At 34.7% G+C, this 15817-nt stretch overlaps 1 protein-coding gene across 3 annotated transcripts in view; it reads right to left on the reverse strand.

Moving 5' to 3' along the window:
- Positions 1 to 546: 546 nt before the first annotated feature.
- LOC144980787 (uncharacterized) overlaps positions 547 to 15817 on the reverse strand; it is a 19331-nt gene continuing 4060 nt past the window's right edge. The window contains exons 1-6 of one of the 3 annotated variants that reach the window (XM_078928594.1): positions 14611 to 14707; positions 10217 to 10463; positions 7713 to 7884; positions 5133 to 5295; positions 1331 to 2340; positions 547 to 1104 (exon numbers count right to left, since the gene is read on the reverse strand). In XM_078928594.1, the coding sequence (XP_078784720.1) occupies positions 2198 to 2340; positions 5133 to 5295; positions 7713 to 7884; positions 10217 to 10266 (528 nt within the window). In that variant the 5' untranslated portion in view covers positions 10267 to 10463; positions 14611 to 14707 and the 3' untranslated portion in view covers positions 547 to 1104; positions 1331 to 2197. Of the gene's footprint in view, positions 1105 to 1330; positions 2341 to 5132; positions 5296 to 7712; positions 7885 to 10216; positions 10464 to 11634; positions 12285 to 14610; positions 14708 to 15817 lie in introns of those variants that run through there. The other 2 variants (XM_078928596.1, XM_078928595.1) reach the window with 2 other exon arrangements.

Below are 15817 nucleotides of genomic sequence, written 5' to 3' on the forward strand. Positions count from 1 at the left end.
TAAAAACAAACAGTTTAGTCGTAGTGCAGTAGGGAACATGTGCAACGACTCGACATTGACTAAACTGTTTTGTGATAATACAGTAGTACATGTGTAGTAGGAGCTTAAAACCCTTAAAAACAAAAACAAAAACAAAAACACCAATGACATTTTCATATATTATATTCTTTCCTCTTTTTCCTTTTCTTTTCTGTGAATGTATTGACGTGGTAATAATAATTCAAAACAGAGAGTTAATTCAATACCTGGCTTATTTTAGCACTGAACGATACACATACACTATTCATCATACCATAAAAAACACACATCGCTGAACACACTAAATAAGTACAGTATCAACATGGATTAGAAACTTTTATGACCAGAGAAGCAACAATAACCTTTTTATTTATTTTTTCTTCTCCTCTCTTTTCGTTTTAAACCAATGACATGAATACAATGAAAACCAGTTAAACCAATCTCCAAGGGACTTAGTTAAGTCTTTCTATTTAGACATGTTTGTATAATAAGCAGATTTTGCAAATATAAAGAGGGAATAGGTAAATGTTTTCAGTCTCTCTCTCTCTCTCTCTCTCTCTCTCTCTCTCTCTCTCTCTCTCTCTCTCTCTCTCTCTCTCTCTCTCTCTCTCTCTCTCTCTCTCTCTTTCCCTCTCTCTCTTCTGTTTGGTTCAGCTATTTTTAGTTTAGCAGGTTTTCACTGTAGGAGGACTTCTGTAGTTTCTCAACACTTTTATAATATTGCTAGACACTTCAAGAATTTCAAAGATTGACATAACTACAATATCCAATCAAGTTTAATATTTAAGACTGGTTTTATTATGTTATGTGCTGTAACTAACTACCTCAAAGTTCAAAATCAATTTGCTGAGACATGACCACTAGGTAAAAAGCACTAAGATTCTAGTGCCTGGGCTGGGTATAAGAGGGGGGGGGGGGGGGGGAAAGTTGCCTCCTCCCTCCAACCCACACACCCACCCGATTATAAGACAGGGGGGTTGGGATATGGAAGTCCTTCCTTCAGTGTATATTTTCTTGTTAGCAGCAGAGTCATTTTAGCTCATTATTAAATTTCATGGACACACAGCAAATTCATGTAAAATTATCCTATTGTTATCTTAGTCTCTTCAAATTGTTTATAAATAAAAAAAAAAAAGAATCACATAAATAGTCAAATGTAATCAATCATACCTATTTAGCTAAATTATAATAACCAGGACAAAAGGCAGAGATTTAGGATAAAAATTCCCCTCAAAAAATAAAGAGGATAGGCTAGTAACGTATCCTATTCGATCGTAATCATGCGAAATATAGTATACAGTTCATATCCTACTGTTATCAAGCATTTAATCTTTAAAATAAGAAAAGAAAAGAAAAAACCCCATGAAAACCGCCCGAAATCTATGTCATCCTGGGCCTTTTTTGGTCGTACCTTCCAGTCTACATAGAGTAGGTTCCTGGATCAGATAGTCATTGAGCAAGACATAATGAGAGTTTTCTACCATTTCATTTAATAGTGGTATATATCAGTTTCCTGATTCTAGTTCACCCAATTCAGAAGCTTTGCAACACAGCACGCGGAGATGGACGATGTATATATAATAAGTCGTTAACTGAGCACGGATTCGCACGCTTGATTAGACATTTTGCTTCCCAAGAGCAGTTATATCACGAGACTGATATAAACAATGGGATAATAATAAAAGTAAACGAATAACATTTCAATGGCACTCTTTCCATTATAAATACTTTAATTTAAGCACTTTTACAATATCACAGAAATTTGCATCTACACCATACCGTCATACACAGTTATTGTTTTATGTACGGTATTAGAAGGCCAAGGTCATCAAGCTTCTTCTGACACCAAAAATGGCGAATCCAATGAAAACCATCAGCACTGGAAAAACTTCTTGTCACTTCAGTATGAAAATCACTTTTTGACAAGTTTTTCACCCCAAGCCTAATACAAGTTTGAAGGGTCAAATATGATTTTGCTATATTTCTTCCAAATATTGATCAGGTTGTGATGTCTTGTCACATCTATTCTTCACCTGCATATCAATTTAAAGACATGAAGCTTAAAAACAAAAAAGAAAACCACACATATACACATTCAACAACTACAATTCACATTACCAAAATCCAAAGGCACCCCCCCCCCATTCTTCCCTTGCTCCTATATTAATTCTAATGAAATTTACAGACTACTGCTCCACGACTTTTTTTTTTCCTGTGGCAAGGGATGCTTTTGGGATACTTTCAAAATGGCGCTCTTGAAGACATTGGAATCTTGCGCTCCAGAGAAAGATGGTACTCCATTCATGATGAAATAAGGCACACCTGAAATATTGGGATATCGAATTTGTTGAATTGAGAGGAATTCAAACCCATATGTTTCTACAGTATTATTACTGAACATCCACTGGAAATAAAAAAAAGATAAAGTATAGTAGTAGTAGTAGTAGTAAGTAGCCTTACACACACAAAAAAGTATTCACAAACTTAAACTAGGCCTAGCTTAACTCTGTTGTCTTTCGCTGTAAACATACCTGAGCGTAACATGGGCTAATTCATTGTATTTGGAGATATTAAATAGGTTTCGGCACCCCTGTTGCTATATCCTTTCAGCTCTAAAAGCCCCTGCTGATAAATTTTACTACAGGCAAAGATGGAGAAAAAAAAAATGGGGAAGTTTAAAAAACTCTGTTATAACCGTGTGCCTGTTATATCCAGACGCGTTATACTGAAGTTCCACTGTAAAGTGATAATAATAAATTTAAACGTTCAAATGAAAATTTGTGGGCCACATCCTAAAATTATTACTATTTTTAATGATTTTTATTTCGAGCAATTTCAACGGTATGATATGAGCAATTTTAAAAAGTGTTTCTATATCATAAATTTTGCTTATGTAAAGCACACTTAAGTCATTGGTTTTAGTTTATTTTTTACATTAGCAGAATTTATACCAGAGTGAAATCAGAGATAGAAAAGAATCAAACGAATGCCAGTGAATGTATAACAGACTGTAGTGACAACACTACTAATAAATAAAATAACAATATAAATAAATAATCATGACCGAGGGCGGAGGAAGAAGATGAGCAGGAGGTGGGAGGAGAAACAAGAGGAAATGAACAATCGTGATGCAGTATGGGAAAAACATGACAAAGTCAAACATTCTGATCAGAGAAACCTGTGAAATTTGAGATGAAGGTGGAATTTTATGAAAAATGAATTCTTAACTTTTAATTTTCAATCAGCTTTTTACTTGCAGATACATAAAGACATTTTAATAAATATGATAAGAGCTTTATTATGAAACCAATAGCTTAACACTTTGAAAAAAGTCATATAATTACGTAGTCATGTTTTTTTTCTGTCCCACATCACAATTTAATTATTGTCTGTAATAGAGTGAATCCGAGGAACATATACCCTTAACAGACATTCATATCTAGGATCTTAACATACTCAAGTATAGCTCAATGACTCAGCAGTATGGTTTCGTTCTATCACAAAAGCCAAGCAATATTAAGCATGGTCAATGGCCAGATATGTCACAGATCACGGAAAATTTTGGTCCCGCAGTTGTGCCAAAGGGTACCCTAAGGCACTTTGTACTACACATTATCCTAATTTAACTCTGGTGAGAATTAGTATCTGGCTACAGGCAGTGACAAATATTGTAAGAGTGTTAGTACAAAAGGATGTGTGACAGGCAACTGGTACTGTATGAAATGTAAATATGGTTCCATAAGGCCTGTTGGCAAAATAAATAAAACATTGGGAAATGCATTGAGCATGGTAAATCAAGGGGAATGCGCTATATAAATGTCCATATCTATTTTGTCCTTTTTAAAAAAATGTGACACAAATGATGATGATATTAATAATAACAACAACAAAAAAACAACAAATAAACCACACACCACACCGCCGCCGCCGCAGCCGTCGCCGCGCACGCCGACACTCACAACCACCACACCACACCAAACACATCAACACCAACAACAACACAAATAATAATAATAATAATAATAATAATAATAATAATAGTCATTGTAGTCGTCATCAGCACCATCAATTATTAATACTACTACTAATAATAAAAATTATTATTATCATTATTATTATTATTATTATTATTATTATTATTATTATTATAACAATAATAATAAGCGCTTGGAGTCTGCTGTCTCAGAGTTATAGCGCAATATACGTTTTCAGAATATTATTATTATTATTATTTATATTATTTTATTATTATTATTATTATTATTATTTATTATTATTTATTATTATTATTATTATTATTATTATTATTATTATTTATTATTATTATTATTATATTACTACTATTATATTATTATATTATTATTATATTATTATTATTATATTATATTATTATTATTATTATTATTATTATTATTATTGTGTGGTTATGTGGCCTTGTGGTATGACACTCGTTTAAGGATAAGAAGGTCCTGAGTTTGAGCATCGCTCAGCGCATATTTGAGTCCTTGGAAAAGCTCTTTACTCATATTTTCTCATCATACTCAGTTGTGAAATGAGTACCTGGCCGTTAACAACATTGTCACTGTCGGAAATCTTTTTAGTATTTATGCATATCGGGAGTCGTGTCTCGCTCTATATGTTACGTGTTGCTGTTGGTCAGGGACCCTTTGTAAAGTGCTCTGAGCACGTTTAGTGGATATTGCACTATATAAAAGCTCAAGTTTTTTTTTGTTTTTAAATTATCATTATTATTATTATTATTATTATTATTATTATTATTATTATTATTATTATTATTATTATTATTATTATCATTATTGTTAAGACGACTGTTTTGTGTTAAGTTAGTTACTTAAAGAACTCTGTCCGAGCTAGTCGTATTATATATTTATTTTAAATTTATCAAATGATTGATAATAATTTAAACTGAATTATGCAGTCTGAGCTGAGTTGTTACAATATGTTTCCTAAAATAAAATATTTTTATCCTGCTTTTGAATACAGCCCAGGGATTCTGAATTTCTAATTCAGTGATGACAAATGATGAGGAAGATGAAAACGGCATTGAGAATACCAGCAACAATGCGAATGAGAAACTTTAAAAAATAACTCACTACTTATTCCTTTTTCTGACCATGACATTGCCTTTTTCCTCATCAATTTTTGATTTTCAACGTTTGTAATATATCTGGCCACATCCTGAGTATCCATCCCAACATCAGAGGCCACTCGAAGCAGATACTCCTCATCCATTTTGGCATTGTCACTAAAATATCCCTGGTCAGACATCAAATGTATATATAAAATACAATAAAAGATATATGTACATTGGAAAAGCTCCTTCCCATGATAAAAAAAAAAATATAACATAGAAATTAGAAAAATAATAAAATGTAATTCAATTGAGGAAAAGCTCCTTCCCATGGTTTTAGCTTGCCCAATACCATTTCACAAAGTTTCAATTATTACCAGTGAAGAATATTATAGAACAAAAATGGACTCATGCAAGTAAAGTGCCTTGGCGAAGAATACAACGACAGGGCAGGAATTATCCCCATTTAATGTCACTCATCCAGCCACTGACTGCACTTGACGCCGCTTGCCTTTTGTGACAAGCGGAAACAACTTACCATTGGACCACAGATCTCAAATAAATTCATCAGAAAATGTCACAACTTTGAGGTTGGATCAGGATAGCAGGATGGCACGAACGAGAATGTCAGCGCCCATCTCAAGATTCGAAATCTATCATTTCTCATTTCCTGAATGTCAGTGTCAGTACCGGACTCAAGACTTATTCTCATCGCCTGAACGTTAGTGTCAATGCCCATCTCAAGACGCGAAATCTATCATTTCTCATTTTCTGAATGTAACTGTCAATGCCCTAATCAAGACTCAAAATATATCATTTCTCATCCCCTGAATGAGTTGAAATCTATGAAAACCAAACAATTCCATTAGTTTTGGCCACTTTTCACTCTAACTTTAAATATCTTTCATTGACATCAAATTTGGACAAATTATTCATATCATGCATCTCAAATCAGAATTTTCATAAAGGATGAACATTTCACAGCTTTCGCAAACGTGCATTTTATCAGAAATATAGTGGAGCAATATGCAAAACAATTTTTTTTTACTTCTTCATCTTCTTCTTCAAGCTGAAACTTCCTTGTGGAAGACTCATCAGTTCCGCATCCACAATTGTTTTACCGGGAGCCATCCAAGTTGTTCCACAGTCTTATAGTTGAGAGCAGAAACAAGTGAAGATGGCATTCCACTCTAGATTGTGGCAACATAAGTTTGCCAGGTTTCTTCTTGATTGGCTCGAGACCCTGTAATGGCATCCTGAGCTGGGTTTTTTTTTTTGGCCTTTGTAAAATACATTTAGTTTATTCTTCTCTCTCCTTTCCTTCAATGGTTCCAAATGGGGTGTCATATTATAATTATATGGCTTTGATTTGTTTCTAGAATTTTGTTAAATGAACTATCTAGCTCTTTGTTGGATGGATTCTATTTCCTTTTTATTAGAGGTAGGACATTTTTATAAAAGATTATAAGAAGCCTCAGGTTGTTTTTCCTTCCTTTTTCTTCTTCCTCAGTTCTACAATCTTTTCATTTTTCACAATTGGGGCAGATGTCTCGCTTTTTAAAATGGTTTTCAAAGTCAGGTCTTAATGAACAAAAAATAAGAGAGAAAATAAAAAAGAAGATCAGATAGGCATCATACGTGCTCCAAAAGTTAGAAAATACACCATAGGCAGAGAGAGGCATCTGTAAAGCACACATCTGACGGGCTTTGTGAATTTTGTCTTTAAAATGTCACTTATCTATTTTGTGGATGACATCAGATGAGTATTTTAAGAAATAGTGGAAGACTTGAAATAGCTAAATTGTGAAAATCTAAGATCTATGAAAAATACAAAATATCATATAGTAAGGAAAGCCTGCTAATTATGGCATACGTGACTCTCATTGAATAAAACGATCAGGTAGTCTGTTTTAGTGGTGCACATTGCACATGAAATAAAAACACTGTGAAATCCTGACAAAGTCAACTCAGCCAGACCAGAAGATTGGTTGGCTTTAACTCTCTCTTTACCGATCATTTTCAGTATTTTCCCCAAAAATGGCAGCCTTACCCAGCAGAAAAATTGCTTTTTTAAACTCAAAAAAATCTCTTTAAAACAACTTAATGTTCTTATTAATTAAACAAAGACCATTTTGATGTACTAAATAAATCTGAATTTAAAAAAATGTATATTGTGTCATAACAAATGTGACGATTTTGCTGTAGGTGTTAAGGGGAGGGTTGAGAAAGGTTACTTTATCCATTAATAATAATAATAATAATAATAGTAATAATAATAATAATAATAATAAATAATAATAATAATAATAATAATAATAATAATAATAATAATAATAATAATAATAATAATAATATCTTTATTGTCCATGAAGGCAATTTTCATTTGGTTACAGCATTTACATAATATATGCAAACAGACATAAATGAAACAAAGAGTGCAAACACACACACACACACACACACATATGATACACATTCAGATAAAGAGCAGAAAATTTGGGACCAAGTGGATTTGACTTTAAGCAGAAGTTGCCTGTAAGAGTATTGACTTTATGCGGATGCCACAATATTAAAGATAAAAACAAAAAAAAAAGTGAACAACCTTTAGCAAGCGATCAGCGATTTCATTTTGTTTGGCTAACCCAATGAAGGTCTCTGCATATTCTGTCAGAAGGTGTGACATGATTGTATTGGCTGCAAACTCTCTCCCGTCAGAAAATTTTAAACCAAGCGGATTGGCAGCTTCTTGCAAGCGTTTCATCATTTGTTTTTGTCTGAAATCAGAGTTTAAAAATGTCATCAAGTGATACTGGGTGTTAATTGAAGCCATTGTGCACATGTGCCATGACCATATATATATAAATAACAATGTGAAATTGAATGTGAGCTTCAATTTAATATATAAAAACAGATAAAATGGACGTTTCAGGTTTCCCCTTTATCAACAAAACAGGATGAATGAAACACTACAGGCGAATGAGATAATGTGGTACCACAAAAAAATCTCGGCTTTATCCAGGATCGATCCCGTTTCCTTTACATGTGAAACGACTGACCGACCAACGTTCTAGTTCTAGCAGGACTCCCAACTATACTAATGGCTTATACTTCCTGGTGTCTAATTCCAATTGAGTATTATTATGATCATATCAGCTCTGTCAATGCCATTTGACTCTAATAAACGCCTGCATTTGATCTAAAATAGCCCGAGGTCTTTGATTTGTGAAATGACAAAAGGATTTTGCAACACAATAAGTACAGGTGTGTTATTTACCAACTCAATGTACTGGCTTGTCATTTAGCCTAACGGACACGATCGTCTGGACAAGCATGCAGTAAACTTTTAATTGGGGATAAAGATATGATACTGGAGTCAGATTCTCATTGTGGAGATAAGATGACTTAAAAAAGAGGGACAATCCACTGAGCTGGCCATAAAATGTTTGTTTTCTGGTTTATACTCAAGATAGCCGTCTTGTTCAATTGGTCTTTTGTTATTATACATAGAACAAAGATGACATCACACAGGTATTTTTTAAATTGTTTTTTGCCATCCACGTTTATGAGTACTTCTCACTAAAATGTATTAACCAGATTATAAAAGTTCATGGTTACACATAGTTTAGTGTGTTGGTCCATTTTACTTCCGGGTGTCAATGTTGTGAGCTTCTTAGCCAAGTGCATACTATCTATATGACAAAATAGACAGTCCTTGATTACCTGATTTTTGACAAAATATCTTTGGCAAGACAATAAGACACAATTTATCATCACATTTTCTTTTCACGCATAATGATTAGTAATCAAAAAGCATGTTTGTCTGAAAAGGGGATATTGTACATACCTACCCGCCATGAAATTTTTCATTTTAAGATAAATTGATAGCAACTGACCATTGCAAAAACAAGCTGGTAGCACGAAGAAGAGTTTTATTTGCTTGGGAGAGTTTCACGGATCTAGTAACACTCCTGGATCCTGTAATCATCAGTAAGATTAGGTTTAATTTTGTCAATTAGAGATATCATCTGGTCACCTTACACAAGTCCAAGGGCCTTTTGTCCCAGAAAGCACAAATTGGACTGTACAGTAATTGTTCCAAATGAAATCAATTTTTATCTTTAATTTCTTATAAACAATGTTTTGATATGAAGTAACAAATGTGCATCTTTTTAGCTGCGACAATACAGCTAAAAAATAAGGAGAAAATGAATAAATATCTGATATTTAAACGCACACGAACTAAAATCATAAGCACAATCAGTGTGATTACTTTCATAAAAAATCGAATAAAGTTCATGCCTACTAATTGCGTCTGTAGCAAATACATAGACAATATTAAACATAAAGTAAGAGTATGAATTTCTATCATTTTAAAGTACCGAGTCGGAGCATTTCTGGAGTGGTCTATCAATCAATTGAGCAATCCCCCCCCCCCCCCCCCCTCCCCCGCCCCCCCCCCCCCCCCCCCCCCCTCTCCAGAAATTAACATTATTATCATATTGTTTGTTTTTGTTTATTTTTTACGGCGCTTGCAACACATTAAGGTCATATCAGCACCAATAAAAAGGAAGAAAATGGGATAGCAAAAAGTTCAAGTATAACAATTACTGCACCCAAGAAAAAGTAAGACAAATGGGAATTGATTTAAATAGGAAACATGTCGATTCCAAGGGCACACTATTAATGTACTTAGTTTGAGATCACCTAAAATCTCATCCAGAGACAAGCACAGGTCCCCACTAAGAGGAATACCCTCAAATTGTTATATATAAAACACAAAATATTAATACAATACATAACAGATAGATGATTTACAAGACAGAAAATATCATCTCCCAAAACTCTTAACTATACATTTTACTATTTCCCTCCCAGCCAGGGTATCCGGCCAGGGCCAGAACAAAACCAAGTAATCTCATTCCAAGATAAAGACAGAAAGCATGTTGGAAAACAGATATAGGAGGATAGAAGACACAGCAAGTGTCTCCCTGCCCACTATGGGAGGTCATGAACCCCACCCAGGTTATCACATTGGTTATCACTGCCTTCTCAATAGTTATCTCACATCAATCCCTGTAATATATTAATACATAAGGTAATTCTCACCTAATAGGATCAAATCCCATTTTTTCATATGTCATGCCTTCCATTGGCATATCGGGTCGTAACAGGTAGGGCAGCCATCTCACACGGAACGTAAATTGTGAATCCAATTCGCTCAACGCGTAATCCAGTTTCCTCTTCCCGATCCAGCACCAAGGTCACATGAAATCACTGACGATGTCAATGGTGAAAACTGGTTTTTCCATAATTTGTGTAGATTTTGAGGCAAGCTCTTCTTCACTGTTGGATGCTATAGAAGTCATGAAATAGTAGAATTGTGACAGATGAAAAAAAAAATCATTAAACGATTTCTGAAACGTTTTCATTTCATGATTTAAAAAAAAATAGGAATATTCTTTCTCATTCATTGCTTGCTACCCTTTGGATACGGCACTAGAATCAGCTATCCAATCACCGCTGAAAAGACAAAGAAGCCATAAAAAATCTAGACTGTACCAAGGATTGATACCAGTCCCTTTGCGTGTGAAGGGAGTGTTCTACCAACTGAGCTATTGGACCTCCCCTGATTCTCTCTGATAAATGATGAGTAAATATATTTTATCAAGCAGGTCAGTATGAACCATATTTTCAAAACAATTCACACCCCATAGAACCAAAAGTCTTACAATAACACCAAGGCTGGCACTAAATCATATATTCTTATCACCCGAGTTGTGCCTACTTCACAGAGAGAAAGAAGTTCCACCAATATCACGTAGTATTAACTCTTTCAGCGCTGAGGCTATATTCATGTCCTTCACAAAATGGCTGATACCTGATTGAGGCAACATGAGAATGACAAGCTAAGACAAAGCAACATTCAAATTCGGTGCAAAATCTCAATTAAAATACCCCCATAGGGTCAATTGAATGTTCTGATGAAAGAAATGATACCATTGCTTCAATTTATAGTACTTTTTGTTGAAAGTAGGATTAGTTTTGCCTTTCAATACCAGCCGCACTGTGCGGCCATTAGCCATTAGAACATTCTGCTCTGCCCGCACAGTGCAGCCAATGGTGCTAAAAAAGTTAATGCAAATGTGTGAAGAGGCAATAAGAGTGCTTTTCAATAACTCCCTAACTCGGTTTTTCCCATTTTGAGATATTAAGGATTATTTCCCCTAAAATCTATCATTCGGTCTATTTATTCTATCATATTCAAACTTCAAATTCACACAAATCTAAGGGAATTCTTGTGTAATTTGATGCTTAAAATATAATTTACATTTCAATTTATCTCGTGGATGGAAAATCTCAAAAAGTAGAAAAATACACTTAAGGAGTTTTGGAAAACCAGCTTTCAATTCATCCTGACATGGTTCTGAGATGGTGGGTAAAAAGTAGCCATTTCCTTATAATGTATTGAATCAAAGCGACAAGGAATGGTTATGATAATGGATTGAAAATATTGAAATGATTACCTCAGGAGCTTCTGATAGATCAGTGATTAGAACACTTGTTCAAGAATAAAGGACTGGTATTGGTCCCGGGTGCATCAGAGTTTGTTGGAGTTTGTTTTGTTGTTTTTATGTTGGATGGATGATGTAAAAGAATGGACTAGGATGGCAGTGGGTGGTGTAATGGCATCTCTCTGTTCTCTTCTTCGGCCACCTTTGTCAGGAGAATGGGGCAACGAGGAGGTTTGGTTTTTTCTGACCACCCTGTCCGCTTAGTAGTAATTCAGTAGCTGGATTTGATAGATCTGGAATAAGGTACTTTGTAACACACTATTATCTTATCCAAAGGGTTACAGGCATTTGCTTGTTTGCTTAACATTACAGCAACTGAAAAAAAATCTCCAGCTCTATAATATGCCTTATGTCATATAAGACTTCTTATATACCTCATCTCATCTAACAGCAATCAGTGGAAAATTGTAATAACCTAAGAACACTTCAATCAAACAATCACTGAAAATTCAATGTATAACAGAACCTGTTACAACATTGTTCTAGTGTCAACAGGCGAGTAGTTTGGTGTTTAGCAAATGTTACAGTGAATGACATAATCAGTGGTGAAAAGGTTTGAACTGAGATAATGCCAAGTTTAGTTAGAAGGTCAATTTTTATCAAAAATGAGTTCTTGTCATAAATGATTAAATCAACCCTTTTTGTACATCTTCGGGAAATATCCAAGCTTAGTTTTACTTCTAAATATGTTTTATAGCTAGTCAAGTTGAAAAAGTATGAAATTTGAGATTTACTTCAAATAAAGATTAAAATGCTCTGGGGAGCATATTCTTTCAGAAAATGCAAAAAATGCAAATCCAAAATTTTCACCTTCCGACTGATTATGTCATGCACTGACACATATTGACAAGCATTGTTGAGTGTGGTAAATGAATGTATGGGCCGCAGTGTGTTTGGACATCCTGGTCCTGTCAGGTATTGTGTCCTTAGGGAAGGCCTATTACTATTACGCATATTACTATACTCAACTCGGGTAGGAATGAGTACCTGGCCAGGGTGCTTAACAGGCAAATGTGTTACGATGAAAGAAAGTTTGATTCCCAACAGCCAGCTTAGGGAACAAATGATGCAATATCAAAGAATTTGACATTGTGAAAAATTACCTATCTTTAAAATATGAATTTTAAAAAACCTTAAAATTGGAATTGAATCATGTAAAGTATGAGCATTCTACAAACCTGTTTGGATGGAAGGACTTCCATAGTTTCACAGTTCGCCTGAAGAGTGATTTAAAAATAAAATTATTGGGGATAGACCCCGGAATCCCCCTTTTATGAGGAGGAACCCCCCCCCCCCCTCAAAGCTATCTAAAGATACAATAGATACAAAAGATACCCGATGAAACATAATATTTGCCATCACTAGCAATATCAAAACTGGTGGGAAACGCGTAAGTAATAATGGCATCGGCAGGAGTCGTAAACGAAAACCAACTCAGCAAATTGTTTTTGAAATTAGAAAAATCACACCACTTATAAAAATGATTAAATAGTTATATTTATTGGACATTGCAACTAACTGAAAGTCCATAATGGCTGAAAAGATTAAGTTTAAGTAATATTATAAATCTTCTGGGAAACAGCGGAAGTTCTCCCGTTTAGACAAACAACTGGCATTGGAAAAGGAGAGAGGCCCCTGTCGCCATCTTACTTTGTTTACACAAAAGTAGAAAACGGTAAGGGCTGCCTGAAGTGGGTGATCGTAAAATACTAACGAAAGAGTGAAAATGGAAAGGCACAAATAAACGTGGAAAACAAATAAAATATAATGAAGGATAATTTGTATCATCTATTTTTCATTATATTTTATTTGTGTATTGTTGTGCTGAAAAAGGGTTTGTACCCGAAACGTCCATTGTCTGTTTTGTTCCCATACGAAGCTTTTCCATTTTCACTCTTTCGTTAGTTTGTTTACACAGTGACATAGGCCAGATGTTTTCAAGTGTTCCAAGGCTAAAAATTAGCAAATTTTTTTCTCTGTACCTGAATTATTTCTAGTAACCAAAAAATATAGCCAATTATTTTTTAATGTTTCCATTTATCATTTTTAAACCTAACATGTCACTGATTAAAAAAAAAATTTAAATCTTACCTTTAAACCGATACCACTGTGGCAGATAAAGAAGAAGATTGTCCAAAAAAAAAAAATGAATAAAAAAGGAAAAAAAAAAAAGAAAGAGAGAAGAAGAAGAAAAAAAATCTTCCATTTACCTTAAACACGATTCCACTGCGTCAGATTGATAAAGAAGATGATTGTTAACAACCCCCCCCCCCCCCCCCCCAAAGAAAAACAACCCTCCCCCACCCCCCGTTCTCTCTCTCTCTCTCTCTCTCCCTCATTTTCCTCTCTTTGGTAAGAAGTTTCTCTGCTGAGCCATGCCATGCCTTCCCCTTCCCTCTTCCCACCCCCGATTCCAATACTGCTATTTACAGCCAAGGTGGCAACTCAATCTCTGTGTAAACAAAACAAGATGGCGTTTGGGACCTCTCTCCTTTACCAATGCCAGCAGTTCAACATAGACTTATTTGAAAAAAGTGTTTTGATACTTTTGACAAGACAGGACATGGAAAAGGAAACAGGATTGGACTGAAGTAAGCTGAGGCTGAACTGATATAAACTGCCCAATGATTCAGCAAGTCAGCAGAGTTTGTCAAATTTCGTTGGTCTGTCACTGTCACTCTTTCATTTCACTTTCAGTTCAAATTGATGTGAATCACAAGGCAAAAACAACTCTTCACTCCTCCCGAAGAACAAAAACAACTTAGCCCCAAGGTTCAGTCCATGATAATGAAGTGAATATTTTTTTTCAATCGCAAGATTGTTCATGTCCTTTAAAGTCCTTAGGATATTACCATTACCTCCTACAGTTCATCTAGGATTTGGGAATACCGGCCGGCGGGGCACTCTGAATCTGAGCTTACTACTTACTTGTACTTGTTGACTCACACACACACAAAAAAAAATAAAAATCTATGGACTGTCAGAGTGACTCTATGCACTATGCACCTTGAGTCTAGAGTCTTGAATTTGTTTGTTTACGTTGAATGAACTTCGACCTTACTTAATATAGAAGTGTTTACATAGATTAAAGGAAAGGGGGGAAAATCATAGAGTGCGTAAATCTACCTTCGGTGTGATTTAAAAGGGGTCGTAAGTGAGTGGGCTACCAGACAAATTAGCAGGATTGACGACCCAAATTGTCATGGGCGCATGTTATAAATATATACTCCAGTTTCCGTTATATATGCTTTCTCTTTGTATGAACGGCTTAGGCATGTTTTGTGTATGACCTTTAATTGCAGCATTGATATAATTTGTATTGAAAAGGCGCCTGGAGCTGTTTGTATATATAATAGGCGGAGTATAAGGGAGCGTTCACATATTACGTCATCAAAAATTTGCCCTTTTTAGACCCCCCCCCCTCCCCCAAGTCATCACTTGTCATCATTGACCTGACCCCCCCCCCCTCCCCCAACAGATGATGACGTCATCTAATTTAATAAAAACTAAAAGATAACTTTAATTTCACAATATTTATTATTATTCATTTTTCAAACCATAAACATTGATTATCAACGTTTGATAAAACACATTCAGACATTTTATTAATTTCAGAAACTGTTGATAATTTATGTTTTACGATACAATGGGGACATAAAATTTAAATTTGCAAAGATAAAATCTAACAAACATATTTTAAATTAGGCTACTTGGTGCAGGTGCTATTAAAAAAATTTCAGAAAGTGTAATGTAAAATAGTATAGGAGGCAAATTATTTTATAGCATATTAGTCTTTTAGTGGAATGAATTTCTGTTTCAATTTCCAAACATAAAATTAATTGATTCAAAAATGTTTCTGCCTTGGACCTCTGGCAATGTACTATAAATAGTATCATCAATTTCATCTTCATCGTCATCACTTTCTCCCATTTGCTGTTCTTCTTTTTGCTAATTTATTTGGAATGCCATTTTTGAAGCTCTTGCATTTAATAAAATAGGCCTAATTTGCCTATGTTTTGATGACATCATCTTGGGTCTGACCCCCCTCCCCCTCCCCCATGTCAACACATGTCAACATTTGGTAGACCCCCCTCCCCCCCTAGCTGATGACGTAATATGTGAACGCTCCCTAAAA

Source organism: Berghia stephanieae, chromosome 10 (genome assembly GCF_034508935.2).
Source record: "Berghia stephanieae isolate SIO BIC M18660-M18661 chromosome 10, UCSD_Bste_1.3, whole genome shotgun sequence".
In the NCBI taxonomy this organism is placed as follows: Eukaryota; Metazoa; Mollusca; class Gastropoda; order Nudibranchia; family Aeolidiidae; genus Berghia; species Berghia stephanieae.